Source organism: Aphelocoma coerulescens, chromosome 7 (assembly GCF_041296385.1).
Source record: "Aphelocoma coerulescens isolate FSJ_1873_10779 chromosome 7, UR_Acoe_1.0, whole genome shotgun sequence".
Lineage (NCBI taxonomy): Eukaryota > Metazoa > Chordata > Aves > Passeriformes > Corvidae > Aphelocoma > Aphelocoma coerulescens.
This window is the reverse complement of record NC_091021.1, coordinates 17,864,014-17,883,063: the sequence shown is the minus strand read 5'-3', so window position 1 is coordinate 17,883,063 and position 19,050 is coordinate 17,864,014. Positions and strand designations below refer to the sequence as shown.

The window sequence follows — 19,050 nt, the reverse complement described above, 5'->3', positions numbered from 1 at the left end:
CAAATACTGAAATGCCTTTCCATATCATCAGTTAGATTTACCCAGAGCCCGCTATGCTTTATGCTGCCCCATCCAAATTACTATTCCTTATCCATTATTCTGATTGCAAACTCAAAACAGATTAAAAGGTGAGGGTAGGTTTTTCTGTGTCCCATGATGCTCTGCCTTGCTTCATCCTTTATACGAGATGCAACGGGGAGGGTCTCTGGCAGTATTAATCAGGAGGCCCAAAGGTCATCATGTCCTTCCAGTCCTGCTGTACATAATCCCACAAGATCAGCTCTGAAGCTTCTGTTTCTGAGGGGTTTCTGAGCAGTGCTGTCTTTTCCCAGAGCATCAATCTTCCTGCTGCCGTGGAGTGGAACAGGACACCTAACACTGCACTGGTCTGAGTACACACCCTCTCTGGGAACTAAATCAGACACAGTAAGAGATGCCAGAAAATACTGAAAAATTGGTCTTCTGAGGTAGGTCAGAACAGCCTCTAATCCTAGTTCACCCTGGAGGGTGGGGTCTGGCAGCTAAAAAGAAACACCTTAGCATCCCTTTGATAGTTCAAGGGCCAGCACCTGCAAACAATACTGCATTTATTACATGACACTGTTTAATACAGCATTCTGATTTTTATATTTAATTCCCCATTCTAAAAATCTGCCAAGCAACTTTTTGTTTTCAAAACTGAAAGATGCTTTCCAGAAAAATTTCTAAAAACACACTCAGCAGAGTCCCAGAGATCCTGACTTAAATTACAAGGGGTTTCTTTCCCCTTGTAAAAAGAGCATCTGCCATATGCAGATTTTACTGTCTTATAAAATGTGAGAGAGCAGGATTGCCAACTGTGGTTTTATATCTCCCAATCCTTCCATTCTCACTCCCACCCAAAAATCTTCTTCTCTCTCTTTCCAAATGGGAGTAATTTTTAAAAATAATCTGGAAAATGAGTGAGTGGGAGAAGAAATTAAACTGGTTTTAATTGTAATTTGTAAAATTCCAGGAGAAAAAAATAATTTTAAAAGAAAAGTCTAGATAATTTTCAAGGACAATAGCTTCAGAAACTATATAAAATACTATTACTAAGCTGTCCTGCAAGTCTGAGGTAAGAGGAGAGCCTCATGTTAGGTTTACACCCTAGGCATTTCTATTTTGAACTCTCCTGCACTATCAACAAGGTATAATAAATATTTAACTACTGTGATCTACGTAGGAGAACAGTGTTTTGCTGAGGCTTGAAAGGCATTTTCTTATACACAAGGAAAAATAACTTAACTCTTGTGATTAACAACTCTGAGTGTTAGAAAATTTCACTTGTTCTTGTTTTGCATTTAATTAAAATTCTTTTAGAAAAGACAAATTTTTAGGAGAACCAAGTAAAAAATGACCCAGTGGCTCTGACAGCAGATTATACCACAAGCTGTGAACTCCTCAAGCAGATCTCTCCCCATTATTTCTCAGACTCTATAAAGGTCACTGTTGAAGTTAGTTACCCGTGCATCTTGTAACTCCACTTATTTTTTATGCTTTTGGTTTTTCTGAGGCAGTTATTCAGCTACCCTTGATTGCTACCTGAAGACCAGGAATGAGCCAGCAGATAATTTGTATTCTTAACTGGGAGGCTTAGATTTTATCACTTGTCAAGGCAGGGAGGAAGAGAACGAGAAAATATCAATGAAGTGCTGTGCAAATGTGATATGAGGGAAGATGGTGGATCAGCAGAGCTTTAGTGAAGCCACTGACAGGAAGAAGACAGGACTGGATTTGAAAAACTATGGTTATAGAATACCAACACCAAACACATAAAACAGAAGTGTTTGGGACAGTACCCAAAAAAGGCTTCCTTTATTGAGAGGCTGCTTCAACAGTCTCAGTGAATGCTTGTTCCATCAGACCCCGTTCCCTACAGAGCACCTCTTCCACAGCCCTCCACACCAAACTGCTGGTCAGAGTAATTGGGTTTGGAAAATCCAAGCATTACCATCTGTTGTGGGATGGGATACATGACCTTGAAAAAGGAAAAAAATACTGTTCATCTATACTCTTGGGCTACCAGAGCCCAACACTTCAAGCAGAAGCCTTGTTGGTAATCAGAGAGGAGACCAAGTCCACCAGGGACTGAACACGTGGCACACCCCAGCATTGGCACCACGTGGTGCTCCAAAGGTTCAGGTCTGCTGGCTAGACTGTTCTTCAAACAAATTCCCAAGGATGATGAGACACTGCTGGATGGAGACTGTCAGCTCAGTGGTCCTAGCTGATTTGCAATTCCATCGGCTGAATTCTGCCTGTTGTGACTTTACCAAGCTTTTAATTGAATACGGGAGACACTGTAAATCTCAATCAAACGATGAACTCAGCCCGTATTATTAATGTCTGTTTTCCCTGTCACAGTTGATTTTATCAGGCACTGAGTGCACCCATGCTAGCATCCAATAGGCATGTCCTTTTCATCCATCCCTGGTCCAGACAGAGACTGCCTGGATGTGAAGAGTAGACAAGAAATACGAGTGAGAAACTCAACCATCAGTTTGGGCAATGCTTCAATTTATCCCTGTATATATTATGATGATGATTAGATAGTGCCTCTAAAACAAGGGTCTCAAAGCACTCTGAATATTCCAGCACACAATAATTCTCCTGTGAGGAAAATATTGCTGCTGACAAGTAACCTGAGAAGCAAAGAGACTGCCATGACAACCCACACGGCAGAGCAGTATCTGCAAGATAATTGCTTTCATGTGAAGGTGTAACAGAAATGAACGTAACTGAGGCCAGTGGAACAGACCTTCTCCAGAAATAGAGCTGGCTCTGCCTAGCCCAGCTGGGGTGTTAACCATGGGGAGCCAGCCTGGGACCTCCCCAATGACTGTGCAGCAGCTCTGGAGAGGAGAGATGCTGTCAGAGCGCTGCCTTGCCCAGAGCGTGGAGTATAAATAGCATTGCTATCGCCCGTGGGGGCACGGAGAATGTGGAGCAGGACAACCTCCCTCCATGTCCTCACCCACTTGGAGCCAGAAGCGCTGTCAGATCTTGTTTACTCTCTGGTTTGCCCTGACTGTGTCACCAGAGATGGGAACAACTGGAAATTGAGGTTAGTCTGTGCTCTACAAGAGCCAAGGCGGAAAAGGAAAATTGTTGGCTTTTTTGCTTGTAAAATGAGTGAAAATGGCCACCTTTCTTTCAGGATGGAACAGCAGATTTTCTTTAAACTGACATCTGGAAACTGGAACATTTTGCATTTTATTCCAGGTCGAACTTACTTGATACATGCCTCCATACAAAAAATTCTGAAACTAGAGGTGAAAATTGAATAAAATCCATAGAATTAAAATTGTATATACATACGTACTTTATGCGTTGTATGTAATGATGTAAACAGAATACAAACCCCTGAGAGATTCCTAAATAAACGCTTTTGTCAAGATACTAAGGCTAATTTGGAGGAAAAGCTGTTGATGATGAGAGAGCATAACATGCACTACAAATTTCCAGAGGCAAAGTCCCAGTCCTCCCCAGAAGAGCACTTCCTAGCCTTATCACAGAAACGAGCTGGTCTGGCTTTGGGCTGTGCACAAGGCAAACTCACAGGATCCACACATGGGGACTAATAAAACTGTTGGTGTGGTGGGGAAGAAATTACAGACTAAATAAATTAAGGATTTTGAAAAAAGGTTTTCTCTCTCTTTCTTATTTTTTAACAGTGGCAAAGCCTGAATTCAGGGACCAGCACTAGGAAACCAGAAAGGTTTAAGTAATATTGTGCTATTTGCAATCCGCTTTGGAAAAGCCCTGGCTTTCCTCAAAAAAGTGAAAAAAATGCAAGTAACATTAAATAAATACTTAGGAGACTAAAATCCATCAGTGGCTAAAAGCTTTTCTGGATTGAACTGTCTTACAATGTAAGTTTCAGAAGGAAGAACATAGAGCTGATGAAGTCTCCTCAGAAGTTTTGTGTAAGTTTTTTTCCAGTTATGTTCTCCAGGTATTTTCCCTGCCTTTCAACAAATTTTCCCCTCAAGTCTTAGGAGTCTAACAGAAACATCAAATTTCCTGAGGTTTTCTTATCTGTGGGAACACAAACTGACTCTCCCCAGCGACTATACTAGAGGCACCCAGCTCTCTCTCTGAATATGCATATCACTGCAGTGGCTCAATTAAAGATATTTTGAAAATAAGTCCAGTGCCAGTTCTGCTCCCAATAAAAAACCCAGCATCCTCTTTTCAGTGGAACTAGATCAGTTTACCCCAAATCGGCATCTGCTCCAGTTTTTAGAACATCAGAAATAGAAATGAGTTCCCGTCAGAAGTCAGAAAAATGGCTCTGCTTAATATAGTAAGAGTTTGTTATAGTTTCTGGTCTTTTTGCAGCACTTCTGCATTTTCCATCTCCCAGTTTCCCAGTGTTTAGGCATGGCTCTACTGAGCAGCTCTTGTTAGAATAACATGTGGCATGGAAGTAATTTGCTATGATTTTTTACACTAGCAAAGCACCCAGCACAGATGCAATTACTCCAGTAAAATTTGGGCCTGTGCCAGGGCCAGGTGGGTTTATTTGTGTCTAAGATGTGGTAAAAGTTTCACTGCCAGAGTAACTCTCGTTAAAATCAGCAGTGTCTCCATTAAGGTGATGCTTGAGTCTGTCTATACTAGCAAAGTCTTTCCAGCAGGGACTGGTCCTCACTGAGCCTTCACTCCTTGTGCATATTTAAGGTTATATTCTACCTCTAGTTACTTCTGGAAAAGCATGCTGTCTCTGCTCTGGAGCTCCCCATGTGGCCTTTCAAGTGGGTCATCCTCAAAGAGAAAGCCAGGATACTGCTTCAGTTGAGGAGGGAGATGAGGAATCTCAACAAACAAGGCTCATCACCATCTTGGCTGACTTAGTTTAAGCAACCATGGAAAAACATCTCTCTGGAAGAAGTGTTGGCTTGAAAGGGAATTATGCTGTGAATGTTGACTCATTTAGCAAGCTGCTATTTATTAAAATGTTATTTATTAAAATTGACTGTGCCGGCAGCACTAGTAAGATAGTGACTAGGAAACAGCATGACAGTACCATGCACTGCACAGAGATAGCAAAAAAAAAAGTCTTCTGGAGATAGATCTATTTTGTGAAGCTCAAAAGAGAAACAAGACAATATCCTGGGAAAAATAATGCATGGAAGCACAGGTTTCAGTCCAGCCCTGACAGGCACAGACACCTTCTTGCTTCAGTGAAGCACCATGGCACTAATCTAGGCAGAAGAGCGGGTTTGTGCCTTGGACTACTGGCAGTAAGAGAACGCCTTGCAGGGTGTTCTGTTGGCTCAGGTCATCAGGAGCCAGAGATGTCCAAAGGAATACCTGTAACCAACCAAGGGAGCTAAAACTGCCCCAGGGCCCATGAGTCAGAAAAGCTGGAGGGGAGTGAAGACCTTTAAGGTGTTTTGTCCAGGCTTATTTTAAATTTGCCAAGTGATGAAAAGGTGATTGCTCTGACTAACAAGTGTCACTACACAGGAGATTTCTTGCTGTTAATCTCAGATTTTCACCTTCCTCTTCCTTCTAAAATATCACCCCATAAATCCCAGCTCCTCTTCCAAAACTGCCCTCCTTACCATGAACATTTTTCAAGCACAGTTTTATCTCTTTCCCCAGCCCCATGCAAACAGCAGGCAAAGGAGTGAGGTCAGTGCCCAAGTCCAAAAGCACAGCACCAGGTGGTGAGGAGATGCAGAAGATATTCCATGTCAGATAGGGTGGACTCTTGGCAGAAAGTACCTCATTAGATGTATCTTTTTTATCAGCAAAAACTATGGGATATAGACAGACGTGGAGAGATGAGGAGATGAAGAATGGGAAAATGCAGAAGACCGAGCAAGGGGAATCCCATGTGTCCACCACTCTAATAAACTGCCTCACCAGAGAGGGAAGATGGAGAAAACCTTAAACCCAACTTGGATTACCCTGCTGTCTAAGTCTTTTGGCCTAGAGCCCACTACACCTCCTAACCCAGAGCTTCCCCTGGTCCTCCTCTCATTTTCAATCCACATGGCACCTTGCCACAGGCCCCTTTTCACCTCAGATTTGTGGTTCCTCTATTTCCTCAAGCCCCTCCTTCATCTGCCTGCCCAGGAGGTGCCCAGCTGCTTCGTACCCTTAAACTTACTGAATAGATTAAATATCAGCTGGGTAAGAAATTTTATTTTAATTTAAAATTATCACAGTTAATTGCCTTTTGGGGACAATATAAACAACTATGAGAATTGTAAGGGACAGTAAAAAGCGCTCTTATTAGTAGGGTCCAGGGGTAGAATAAATTTATGGGAATAACTAGGTATGAACCTATTCTGTCCACTTCTATGAAGTTACTGAACTTTGTAGCTCTTCTGCTACAGAACTTTCCCCTATGATTAAGTTCTTTGCCTAAGAAAATAACACCACTGGCTTCAGCTATGCTCCTTGTCAGCACTTCAAAGAGCACAGGTCTCCCAGAGCTTCCGAATAGAAGATGCTCTTGCTCATCTACACTGAGTGGAAGAATGAGCTGGATATCCATCACACACACACACCCCCCTGTCCATATAGATACATTTGTGGGAGACTGTGGGATTTATTCCCCATAATGGGTAAGTGAATGGAAAGAAAGAAAAAGCCTTTCTGTGAGAAAAGGTGGGGCTGAAACTTTGAGGATGGTGAAGTGACTGTCCTGACTTGGTCTAATGATTCATTTTACAAGAGATCTCATTCGGTGTGCTGGATTTCAAAAAAGCACAGTAAACAGAGGGAAAGCAAAAGTAATCCAAATATGCAAAAAGATAGACCCAATCAAGTCACACTCTCCTTCAAATTCCGTTATTCAATTAGAGTTAAATAAAATGCTGTATCAAACAATGTAAGTCTCTTTTGTCTGATATATTTGAATTACTAGAAAATGGATCTTTTCTATTAGATTTATAGAGAAGAACACAGAAATATTAATTTATTTTGTTTATAAATTAGAAAAGGCAAAAATATACTTAAAATACTTTTCATACCTAGCTTTCATCCTGAAGGACATGCATTTAAAACTCAGTCAGAACTAACATTTATAAATAATCACCCCTTTCTTTACTTATGGAGATTAATTTAAGAGAATTCAGGCACTCTGTATTTGCATTTGACATGTGCTCATGAGACACCAGACTTCCCCAACCAGGAGAACATTACAGAGTTGCAGATCATTACCAACCAGCTCTGCTTGCAGAGCTCCCTGTCACCCTGGCTACACAGCCTGTTCCCTTCAGGCAGGAGACAACTCACATTCCAGGAGATTTAAGTAAGATTAAATCCCCTCAAAACCCCTGCCATGTCAGCACTCCTAGTAAAACTGTCTTTACATTCTTCTTTCAAACAACCCTTGGAGCAAAACATAGGTTAACAGATTTATTCAGGAGACCTCTTGATGATTTAAAAGCAGCTTTCATGTTCACTCGTCCCCATGGCACTGCACTCCTGTAATGACGATCCACTACGCTGCTCCTCTGCCACCGCATTCCTCTACCTGAGCTTTGCTGCAGGCAACAGTCTGAGGGTTCAAACGGCACCTGTGTCCCCACCTACCCAATCCCACAGAGACAGGAGGTGCAGGGGGAAGGAGAACTGAGGTCCCCTAGCCTGGAGTCAAGCCTCTGGGATGTTTGCTAATCCCAGCCTGCCTCTGGAGTGGCTGCTGCTGACATCTTCCCCTCTCCAAGAAAACAGTGCTGCTTGTTGTGAATTTGCAATTCTCCATTTCTCCCCTCTCTGCTAGGATGCTGCAGCATTTCCAGTATAAAAGGATTTTTGAGACCCCTTCATTTCTGTGAGCAGTGATGTGACTGATCCAAGAAGCAGCTGGGAGAGGGTTAGGGGTCCCTATCTGGTGCCTTGTGCCTGCAGCACAAAAAGCAGATTAGCACAGAGGTACAAAGCAGCGGACACCCTCCTGTTTGCTGTGGAGCCTCTGGGGACAGCAGTCACTGTTGATTAGCTGAACTGGATAAATTTATTTAATTTCTAAGTTGTTTTTCCTTGTTTTGTCTCAAAAGTCTAGGTTGAAGACTCTGGACCTGACATTCCCTTCCTCTCCGCATGGGTGACAGATTTGCTACTTGGCAGGCAACCTAGGAGACTCATGCAGACATTTTAAATTATGACATCTATACATATGAGGAAAAAAATTTGACAGATGCAAAGAAATTATAAAGGAAAGAAGCACACGAGCTAATGATGGCCATCATTTTAAAGCCATAACACAGAAATTACTAAGACCTTATGTTTTTGCTTTTTATTCTGATGGGAGAGTGGCCACATTTAGAGTTCATGAATGCCAGCAGCATTCCTTCAGTGGGAAGGTTGGTTGAAGCATGTCCTGTAAGAGGCTTGTCCCCTGCTAGTTTTTTATAGCAAAAATTATCTGGGCCGGGGTCACCTTTCAGAGTGACTTGAGAATAGAGTTACTTCTCAAGGTGTATTTTTCTGGCAACAGTATGTATAAAGGAGCTACAGTACAACTATTATAAAGAAAACAATCCATGTGGAAAGTCTGGGCCATGGCTATGACCTTGGAGCAGACACACAGTATGTTTTTGGAAAAGACTGGAAAAGTCACAGCTCCTAAGCTTTCCATAAACAGTTTATGGAATAAAAAGATATAAACAAACCCAAATGAATGAAAATCAGGGTATCGGATTATTTTCAAAACAGATGTGTTTCAGGCTGTTAAAGAAAAGCAACTAGGGAACACAGATGTGCAAAATTAAATACTTATTATCCTACATACACTGTAGTACATGGAAAATCATGATCTGCTGGCATCTGCAGGAATTATCTTCAAACTCTAAGGAACAAATGGAAATTGCAAGACATTGCAGATATTTAGGACACCTCAGGAGCCTGTGAAAAAATGCTCTGCACTGAACTGACAGCCAGCACAATTATGTTATGCCAAGCATTCATATTAAACACTTCTTACAAACCATTTTGTACATGGTTTTTAAATTCGTGCTTTATGGAAGAACTCAAATGAAACAAAACATCCTGGTCACATAACGTTTCCACTTTTGGTGATTATCTGCACTCAAAAGCCAGAAAGTGGTTTAAATAAAATCAGATAGAGAACAGGTAAATTAATGCATGGACATGCATGTGGACATTCCCACATTCCGATGTGTGTGTGATGGAAATCAAACCTGAAAATAGGAGACATTTAGCAGATGCTTATATTATCAGATGCCCATATTATATTAACAATCTCTCCTTCTCTTAAAAGAAATAAAAATTAAGACTGCCTATCATCAAATGTATTTGACCGCCAAAAGGTTACACGACTGAGTCCTTAGTGGACACTTATTACAGACACAAAACACGAATATGTTGTACTGACATGTATCTCTCTTACCAAAGAACATTGGTTATTTAAAGCAATTAATAATTAGAACCTACACAGAAGACAAAGTAAATTTTATTAAAACACAAGGTAGCTGCCGATGCCAGCATGTCCAACAGCCCCATGGTATAAGCCATGCCGGTTTCAACACACTCAATTCATTGACACAGGAGAAAAGCCAGGAACTAAGGGAAACGCAGACCATCTGCTCAATCCAGATGCAGCAGAACACACTTCGTACCTCCAAAGCTATTTACCAGCGACAAACTGAGATAAGATCAATTTAATATTCTAACTATAGATCTAAGGCATTTTTTGGCATTAATAGTAAAACTGGACTACATTCGAGTTGAAAGAAAACTTTACCTGTTTTTCTCACTTTTAGCATCTCAGTACAAACCGATTCTAAATAAAAGAGATAGCCTAGATATGGCAAATATTATCAAAACAAATGTGTGCACACAAGCAGCCAACAACAAAATCCCAGTTCTGCTGTATGTTCTAACGTGCCTAATTGATGCAACCGGCATTTAGGTTTACTCGCAGCTTTTAAGTTCCTAGAAAGTCAGTCTGCATACCTATCATTTCCTTGCAATACCTGACCCATTTCAAAACACGAGATAAAGCCCCTGCACCTGAAAAAGAAATTAGGTAGGAAAACGCCTTACCTTGAAATTATGAACCTTCTCGTATTTTGGAACATGTTCATTTTCCTTCAGAGTTGCTCTTCGGACGAGCGACGTCAACTGCGAATAAGCAAAGAGTTTAAGAGGTTGCCAGATTGTCACAGACGCCTTGCGAGCGCCCAGTTTCATGCCCAAGGCTGCGAGCAGCAGATCGCGCTGCCGGCCCTCGTGCCCGGCGCGGTGCCCCGCGTTGCCGCCGCCTCGGTGCGCTGCCCAGGGCTCCCTGGCCGGCATGCTGCCGTGGAGGCGGCGGCCCGCCCGCGCCCGGCTGTGTCACACTCAGGCTGGCGGGGCGGCGCGGACCATGCCGCAGCCTAGGCTGCTGGGGCGGGCGGCGCGGCCATGGAGGGCACGGGCTCGGCGGGGCGCGGGGCTCGGCGCTGCCGGCAGGCGGCCGGCGGGCCGGGGGCGGGCGGCAGCCAGCGGCGGGAACGCGCAGCCCGCGGCCGCTCCCTCCATCGGCGGCCGGCTCGGGGGGCGCGGGGACGCGCACGCCTCGCACCCTGCTCCCGCCCGCTGCCCGGCGCGGGGGCGTCGCGGCCTCGCGCGGAGCGGAGCGGCCCCGCCCCGGGGCGGCCGCAGCCAATGGGGCCCCGGCGGAGCGGGCGGCGCGGCCCCTCCCGGCCCGGCCCGGCCCCGCCCGGAGCGCCGCTCCCGGCACGGCGGGCTCGGGGAGGGGCACCCGCCGCACGAGCCACGCACCGCTAGAAAATGGCCCCTCTGCGCTCCTGGGGGTTGCCGCGGGAGGTAGGGCAGCGACCTGCAGCCCCAGGGCACGCGGCGGGAAGCGGCTCACCGCGACCTCCCCGTCTGACATGGCCTGTACACCAGGAGGTACGGGCAGCAGCGGGTGATGTGACCGCTGATAGGCACCACTCTTCCCTTAAAAGTACGTTTTTCAGTGCTTTTCGTGTGGAAACAAGCTCACCAGTCTCACATCTTGTAGAGCTGTGAACACAAATGTCACCCCAAGTTCATTGCACCACTCCATCCAGCAAAGACCTGAACCTCGAACTGCTGGTGACGCCTCTCTTTAGGAATTTACAGATCCTAGCAGAAGGCGAATGACCACAGTCTCCCATTGAACCAAAACCTGAAGTTGGACGGATGCAACTGACGATGAAATGTGCACAGGGCAGTCGGGTCCTGGCCAGCCCTCACACAAACCAAAGGAAACTATTTCGCACAACCATAAAAGCCTTGAACTTACTGCCACAGGAGCCAAAATCAAGGGGCTCACAGAGGAGCAGGGCAGACTATGTCACATCCACCCGGAGCTGCCCAGCAGGGCAGCCCAGCTCAGGCGGCTCCCTCAGCTGAGCACTGACAGCCGGGAGGATTCACCTCGGTGGCCACTCGATTCTGCCCCTTTCCTTCTGGTGCTCTCCAAGGATGTGTGAACAGTCTTTGTCAGAGATAGCAAAAACGGACCCTTGATCTGACTACAGCAAAGCTTTACACCGTGGGGCTGACCACCCTGCTGAGATGTAGGGTGCCAGAGGACCTTCCCTTGTGCACAGCCTGCCTGTGCAGACAGCCAGCGCGCAGCCCTCCCTCCCCCGGCACAGGCTGCCGCACTGAAACCGCTCTCCCTGCTGCAGCAGAGGTATTTTTATCTCTCCTGAGTCAGAAACCAAAGACAAGCACAGTTTGTCACAAGCTTCTGGGTGGAATTGGTATGTGCTTTGCAGCTGGATCACAGTGTTCCAGTTTAGCTCAGTCCTGCCAATACAGCTGAGAACAGTGCTCACTGAGAGCCCCTCTTCTGTTCTCTTGTGTGGCCACCCGTACCTTCTCAACAGATTTTAAAAATTTGCTGGGTTTCAGCATAGGGTCATGGTGCAGAGATTAAGGATCAAGGCTGGTGCTTCAGCAAACACTAATCTGCCATAAAACTAATAATTGAAACACTGACTACAGACTACACAGGATGATGCTGTCAGGCATTATTGGCTCATACAGGGGTCTGACTCAGTTCCCAGTTTCAATGCAGGCAGGGGGCTGCTTGATCAAGAAATACTTTTCCAGTGACTACCTCAGTCTGCCTGTCTTGCTTTTAACCACTCCATTCTGCTGCAGGTGAATGCTCCTTAAGCATTTTTCTGTCCATCTTCGCAAGTGTGTTAACACTCCATGGCAATAGGAGATCAAGAAAACTGAGATGATGAGTAAGAGATGACAAAAACTGACCACTTCATCTACATGAAGTGTGAAAATAGTATGGACTTGGGAGGAGGAAGCAGGCAGACTTGAGCTCATTCTTTCCTTTCCTTCTAGCTAAAGTCACTTCACAATTTAATTCCCAAAAACTGTATCATATGAAAGTCCTCATGGAAAAAGGTGGACCTACACCTGCCCCAGAGGAGTCATCCTCTCCAAAAAACCTTGAATGACAACAGGCTCAGGAAGTAAGTAATGAATTCTAAAAACATTTCATGACACTTTTCTCTGGAACCCAAAATCCCTCATTTTTTAAAGGGAAAAAATGCATCACCAAAACTTCATATTGGAAATAAAATATTTGAAAACTGAATTTGTTGGAAATAAATAATGCAGTGATTTTCAACAATACATTTGCTATCAGAATCAACTCTTATTATTTTGTGTAATTCCACTTAAGAAGCAAGATAAAGCAGGCTGAATTTCCCTTTCAATTGCTAGTAGAGCACATATCTGGTTTTTGGCATACTTACTCCTTAATTGTCAGCTTCCTTTTTCCTAATTCTGAAGAACTGAGTTATTTTCAATGGCACTTTAGAGTCATGATAGTAGAAACAGATCTCTGGATCCTGGAAAATTAAATCTAAGAATACCAATAAAAAGGTAAGCAAAACTACCCAACAGGGAAAGGTCGTATCTCATGGTTGTAATTATGAAAACGTGTTATAATCTGGAAAGTAGTTACACAATTATGAATTTTAATTTTAACACTGCTTTGTGTTACAGTACTCTAACAGAGACCGCTTACTGGTTTCACATAAATCAGCTTCCCGTTGTTCAATGCAAAGCATTTTCTGCTGTTTACAAATCAAGGAGTACTGGGCTCACCACCTACCCTTACAGCCATTCACCTCGGCTATATGCTCTACACTACTGTACACCAGAAACAGAGATTGAAAGGAAGTTAAAGTCATAAAGCTAGCAACTGAAAAATTAAAATTTATACAACTGCTTTCAGATGATACAATTTTATAATGTGTATGCTCACTCTTCTGCCATTGCCTAACTTTGGGAGTTTGGCTTTGCAAAGTAATGCTCACAGACCAAATCCCTTCTTTTGAAAACCAAACTGAAGAATGAAAGTTCTGTTGTACACACCTTCCTGACAACAGTTTGGGTTATCAGGCAGGTCCAGATCTTTAACTTTTTAGTGTGTGAGGCAATAAAGTAAGAGAGAGTAAGCCACTGTCCTCAGGTAGCCCTAGTCACTGCAGAGATGAGTCATCATCCCTGAAAGCAGAGAAGTGAAGTCACAGCCTTGGGGCTTAACTCAAATCCTGCAGGAATCTCTCCACTCCCAAGACACTCTCCTGCTCCAGGCTCTCTGTGCTGTCTCTACTGCCTGTAGCCTGCAGGTCCTGCCCCTCTTCTTACACCCTTGGCTGGCTTTTGATTCAATACCTGCTCTCCACCAGTGGCTCCTGCACTCCCACCCGCCAGCAAAGTCTCCTCTCCAGAGCCCTCTCATTTTCCAACAAATTATCTTTATAACTTGCTCTGCCTGAAGATGCTGCCTGAAGATACTGTCTGCTACATACTGGATGAAAAAGAGGTAGAAATCTGAAGAGGAAAGTAATTTCCTTTCCACTTTCCTAAGTCTTAATTTTATTTTTTCCTTTTAGTAATTGTTTGTGACAAACATTTGCAATCACAATTGCACATACAGGGAGCAAATATGCTGTGCAGACTCCATGAGGAAGAAAACTGCAAAGCTGTCATTCTTAAATTTAATTTCAGGATGTGATTTCACAGGACTGAGGTGAACTGAAAATGGAATGACTGGAGCAACAGCCAAGCAACTTCTCAGCAGAGCATGCAACCAGGCCAGGTGCAGTCCTGTACATTTCAGTGATTTAAGCACTTGAAAACCAAACCCAGCAACACAACAGCCTTTAAACCACGACATCTGTTTAGAGGTTTACATTGTACATATGGACTGAAAGGGGGAAAAAAAAAAGGAAAAAAAGACTGTAACATGCTATTTCAAATGTTCCCATTAGTTGTAAAACCTCAACCATAAGAGTGGTTCAGTCGAGCTCCTACTGGGACTCCACTTTCCTCACTTGTCCCTGGAGCAGTCCTTCAGGGTGCAGGAAAAGCAGCTGTTCTCTGGAGCACTATTTGCTCTCAGTGCTAGCTGGATAATGTATGCATGTTTTCTGGTACTAATCTCCCAATCAGTAGGTCTTATTATGAAGCCTTCACAGAATTGATTTTAAAGTCATCCGCAACTTGCAGTAAATTCCAATTAGTCACTCTCTGAAAGACACATTATGTAAGTTTAATCCAGTCACACAGTTCACTCAACATCGTACAAATTATCTTTTTAAAAAGGGGAATCAGTGCGTTCCCTTTGTTGAGTAATAAAGTAAAATTACTTCAGGAAAAACTCCCCCAAAACCAAACCCAAACCAAAACAGAAAAATTCAAGTCAGGTTAAGATCACAAGTCCTAGAATAACCAGATTAGAGTTGGTCAGTTGATCCTGAAGCCCGTGTGCATTTCCAATACAATGGAATGTTTAGTTTTCTGAGCACCTGGCTCCACTCTCAAACACATTACCATGTTTTCTTCAGAATGCATGCGTAGCACACTGCAGGCTTTTCATTCTCAAATGGTATTTTCATGTTTTTATGACTAAATATGCCTTTATTGCTTCAGAATTTATATATGATATGATCCCTTCCCTGTATTTTAATAATAACCAGCAGTTATATTGCATGCATTTTTTTAAAACATCAATGATGATGCCCTATTGTACATATATCAAGAAAAAAGACATTTGGTTTACTATGCAGTGAACCACTGTACACTTTGCAGTATTCTATTTCACTGTATAGCTAACTTAGCCAAATGCAAATGTTTAGAAAATCCTTGCTTGTATGAACACTTTATGAGCGTATTTTATGGCCCCAGAACATGATTTTCAAAAGCTAATCAGTCAGATTGTGAAACTGAGACAAATTTCCTCAGTGCTGCTCTTAGTGGAAGTTTGTTCCATGCTAAATATAACTTTCCCAGTCATATCTTTCATAGGATTGTTCTGAAGGGGAAAGAGGAGCCTAAAATTTTACTTTTTAAATAAAAGTGGTGATAAGTTGCTTTCAGTGAATTTTCTTCACTTGTAGAATGCTAATGCCAGGCATAGCCTCTGCCCACATGGTGTGAGCAGAGGGTAGGAATGCTATTAAAAGAAAAGTTCATCCTGAAAGTCGACATCTCAGAAGCTAGGTGGGAAGGACCATCCCACAGTCTCAGCCACCAGGGACTTCTCTTGCTGCCATTCCAACACAGCCACATTTACCTGGCACGTGGACACCTTCAGGCTCCCACAGGGCTCAAGCAGAATGCAATCCTCAGGCCACACAGAGCCCTGCTTTCAGTCCACAGTTACCCACAGGGGAGTTGGGTTTAAGTCATGGTTAAATGATGAAATCGTACTGCTAAGAAAAGTTCTGGGTTTTATAACAAAATTTTCCTAATGGACTGACTTCTAGTTAAATCAGACCTTCCCCACTCCCTCCAGTGAAATACTTATAGCAAAATCTAAAGAAATGGCTATTTATATTTTTGATAAAAGCATATATGATTTCTATAGCTGGTAATGAACATTTTTATATCTAGAATTTTAAAAGAAGATTTAAAAAAAAGTTTAATTGAAAATTTAATTAAACAAATTCAGCCAAAACGTTAGCTTGACTTAAAGTAAGGCTGTTAAATTAAAATAAATAAATAAATAATCTAATCCAAAGATTAAATTATGAAAAAATTGTTGCCTGATATTGCTGCTAGAAATTACTGCATCAAAAGTGAGTTCCTTCAGTACTGTATCGTGCAATACAATTAGAGTGTATTGGCATTATTTGGGAAGATTGCATGTTCCCACTGGTGGGCTTACCATGTGGAGCATACTCATGAAAAAGCAGAGAGACCTTAAGGGAAGCCAACAGAGAAGTTTTTCTGTAGCTTTACTCCTGTAACCTACTGGTCACTGCAGCTGATGGGGATCTGGATTTATTTTGTTCCTAGTGGCTGACGGGTTGTAGATTTGCTCCTGGCAGTTACTGATATGGCCCTTTGGAAATGACAATTCCAAACTGTGCGCCAGCAAAAACCACCCATGGGCCTATTCCTCTCTGTCAGTAACTGGGCAAGATAAAACTAATGAACATTTACTTTTTTGGATAGTGGCACAAACGCAAGGCACTTTTCAGTGGGAAATACAACCCATTCTTTTCCTTGGGGTGTGGGAGATGTATTTTGGTATACAACTATGGATCTAGACATGGCAAAAATAAAATAAAAAATTCTCAGTACCTTCAGGAAGAAGTTCTGCTTTTGGTCTAGTTCTGGAGGACTTTGTTAATATCAAGCGACTTAGCTTTCAGGGAGGTCAGCAACTGGCCCGCCATGTACAGGTAATTCCAGGGATTTCCTCCACACTCCATTGGTAAAATCCCACTGCAGGGGTGTATGTGGGCACATGGGAACGTGCACAGGTAGGGGTGTGACACTGCAATCTATAATGGTGCTAACTGGTTTTATAAGCTATAGCTACAACTTCCTTTATGCAGCATAGTGATACGCCTCCTCACAGAGTTGCATTGTGGATGAGAAAGTGTAGTCCTGCCCTTATCCCGGGACCAGCAGGAGCCACAGGGCTCTTCCCTGCACACACCAGTACAAGATGGCCCCATGGCCCCAGCTGTCTCTGTTAAAATAACCCCCTGCTCCAGCCCTTTCCTTACAGAGACTGCCCAGCCTGCGTGCAAGAGGCAGGCAGGATGTGACTGCTGCCACCAAAAGGAGAGCTGCCACCAAGCTGTGTGATACTGAGGCAGGAGCTGCCAATCAAACACCATGATAAAAGCTATCCAAAAAGCTAAGAAATGAGCTCCTAACTCTGACTGTGGTGAGGAAAGCAGTTCCCATGACTATGAGTTCAAGCTGAGGCATCAGCCTCAGTGTCTCTTTGCTTTGTAGCAGCTCCTTATCACAGTCCCACTCTTCGGCCTGAAAAGAAATTGCTTTAAAAGGGGGCCAACCCCAACCAAACTTGGAAAAAGTACAGAAGGAGACCAAGAACTGGTAGAGGACAGAAGGTATCACCTCCCTGCCTCAGGGGGCTAGCAGCATCACTGTTCCCCAGGCAAACCACTCAAGATGATTTGTGAAAAAGAACAGAAGTATCATTAAACACTGGAATTTGTCTCCAGTAAATCCTCCAGACAAAGACTGTCCTTTACAATTTTGCTTTCTGTCCTTCCCATCCACCCCTCCATCCTTCATAGTTTTGGTTCATCTTATCTTCCTCTCCTCCTGCCAGGAGCCTGGGTGGAGGTGGTATGCTAAATAGTGAGTTAAAGCATACGCCTTGGTCAGGTACTGCTCTCCCTGGGCAAGGCAGGAGCAGAGAGACTGGGAGGACTACTCACACAGTTTAAGTTAATTATTACACCATGACACATCGCTAAATCGGAGCTAGAGAGATCTGTCTTGCAGCTACAAGGCCTTCAGGAAGGCGAGCTGATGAAACAAGGAGCTCTGTCTAAGGGAGCAACCCTCACCCTCGTCAGCCACACAGAGCCTGTTCCTCAGCAGCTTCTCCATCTTGCTCTCGTTGAGTCAGCACTTCCTAGTTCAGCTGACAGTGTTGCATTTTCTTCCCATCCCTTTGTCTGGGATGTTTCCCTGCTGGTCTGCAGAGACTGAGGCACGACTGACGTTCACTGCAGTGAAGGGTCACTCCAGCAAAAGCCTCTTGACTCATGACATGTCAAGGCAGACTATATTCCAAAAAGACCTTAAAAGTAATTTATAAATGCCATTTGCTCTTTAGGAATGATAGCAGTTAAAATGTAATGCAAATCAGCAGTGGCATGAATGCTCCTCTTTTGGCAAATGCTCTTTATTACTGATACACTAAATTAAAGTATCGTAAGAGAAAACAGGCTATTAAGACTAATCTTTTGAAACCACAAGGGACTGGTGGTTTTACTCCTCATCTGACCCATACTGTTATAAGGATATCCTCAAATAAAAGGAAAAATAAAAATAAAAGAGAAGTTTAGCCATACCCTTTGATGAGGAAATATAAAAGTTACATTTCCTTTATAATATCCATTTAAGAATCTTATTGATAAAAGCAGTTTTTACAATCAACCTCTGTTATCTTTTGTAACTGAAAATGTATATACACTTAGGGATAATGAAAAACGTGTAATCCACAAGGTCTTTCTCTTTCTATATTTACTAGGTGTTTTTAAATTTTTTCCTTGTGGAATAGGAGTTTTGGCTACTGGTATAACATGGGCAAATGGTATGGAAATTTCTTTTTATGTCTCATCAATATTTTCTTATCTGATGTATAATACTCATTTCATGTTAGTCTTGACTGACAGTCTAATGTATTTAATATTAGCCTTTTTTTGTTCTACATGGTAATTCAATTTAGACTAATTCAATGTATGTTATAATTGAAAACCGCAGCTCATTAATTTCTAAACACTCTTTGTATTTCAGACTACACCTGCTCCTTTGGCACAGCCTCTATTTTGAATCCATCCACTCCTTCCTGAATAAGCTGTGTTGCTATGATACATGTGCTGTCACAGTTTCTTTCTTAATCATACTTTCAGTCCATAATCATACTTATTTAGCATAAATAAGAGTAAGAATGCAAAGTCTCCTAATCCTTCCTGAATTACCATTTGATTTGAACTGAGTCAAGGTGAAAACAATGTTTAACCTGAAGGAATACTA

General features: G+C 43.1%; 1 protein-coding gene across 5 annotated transcripts in view; it reads right to left on the bottom strand.

Moving 5' to 3' along the window:
- The window catches only part of CHN1 (chimerin 1), a 98,710-nt gene that overhangs the window by 19,361 nt on the left and 60,299 nt on the right, over positions 1-19,050 (bottom strand). For all 5 annotated transcript variants that reach the window (XM_069020614.1, XM_069020613.1, XM_069020616.1 and 2 more), the window contains one exon: positions 10,051-10,128. In XM_069020614.1, coding sequence (XP_068876715.1) covers positions 10,051-10,128 — 78 coding nt within the window. The remainder of the gene's footprint in view (positions 1-10,050; positions 10,129-19,050) is intronic.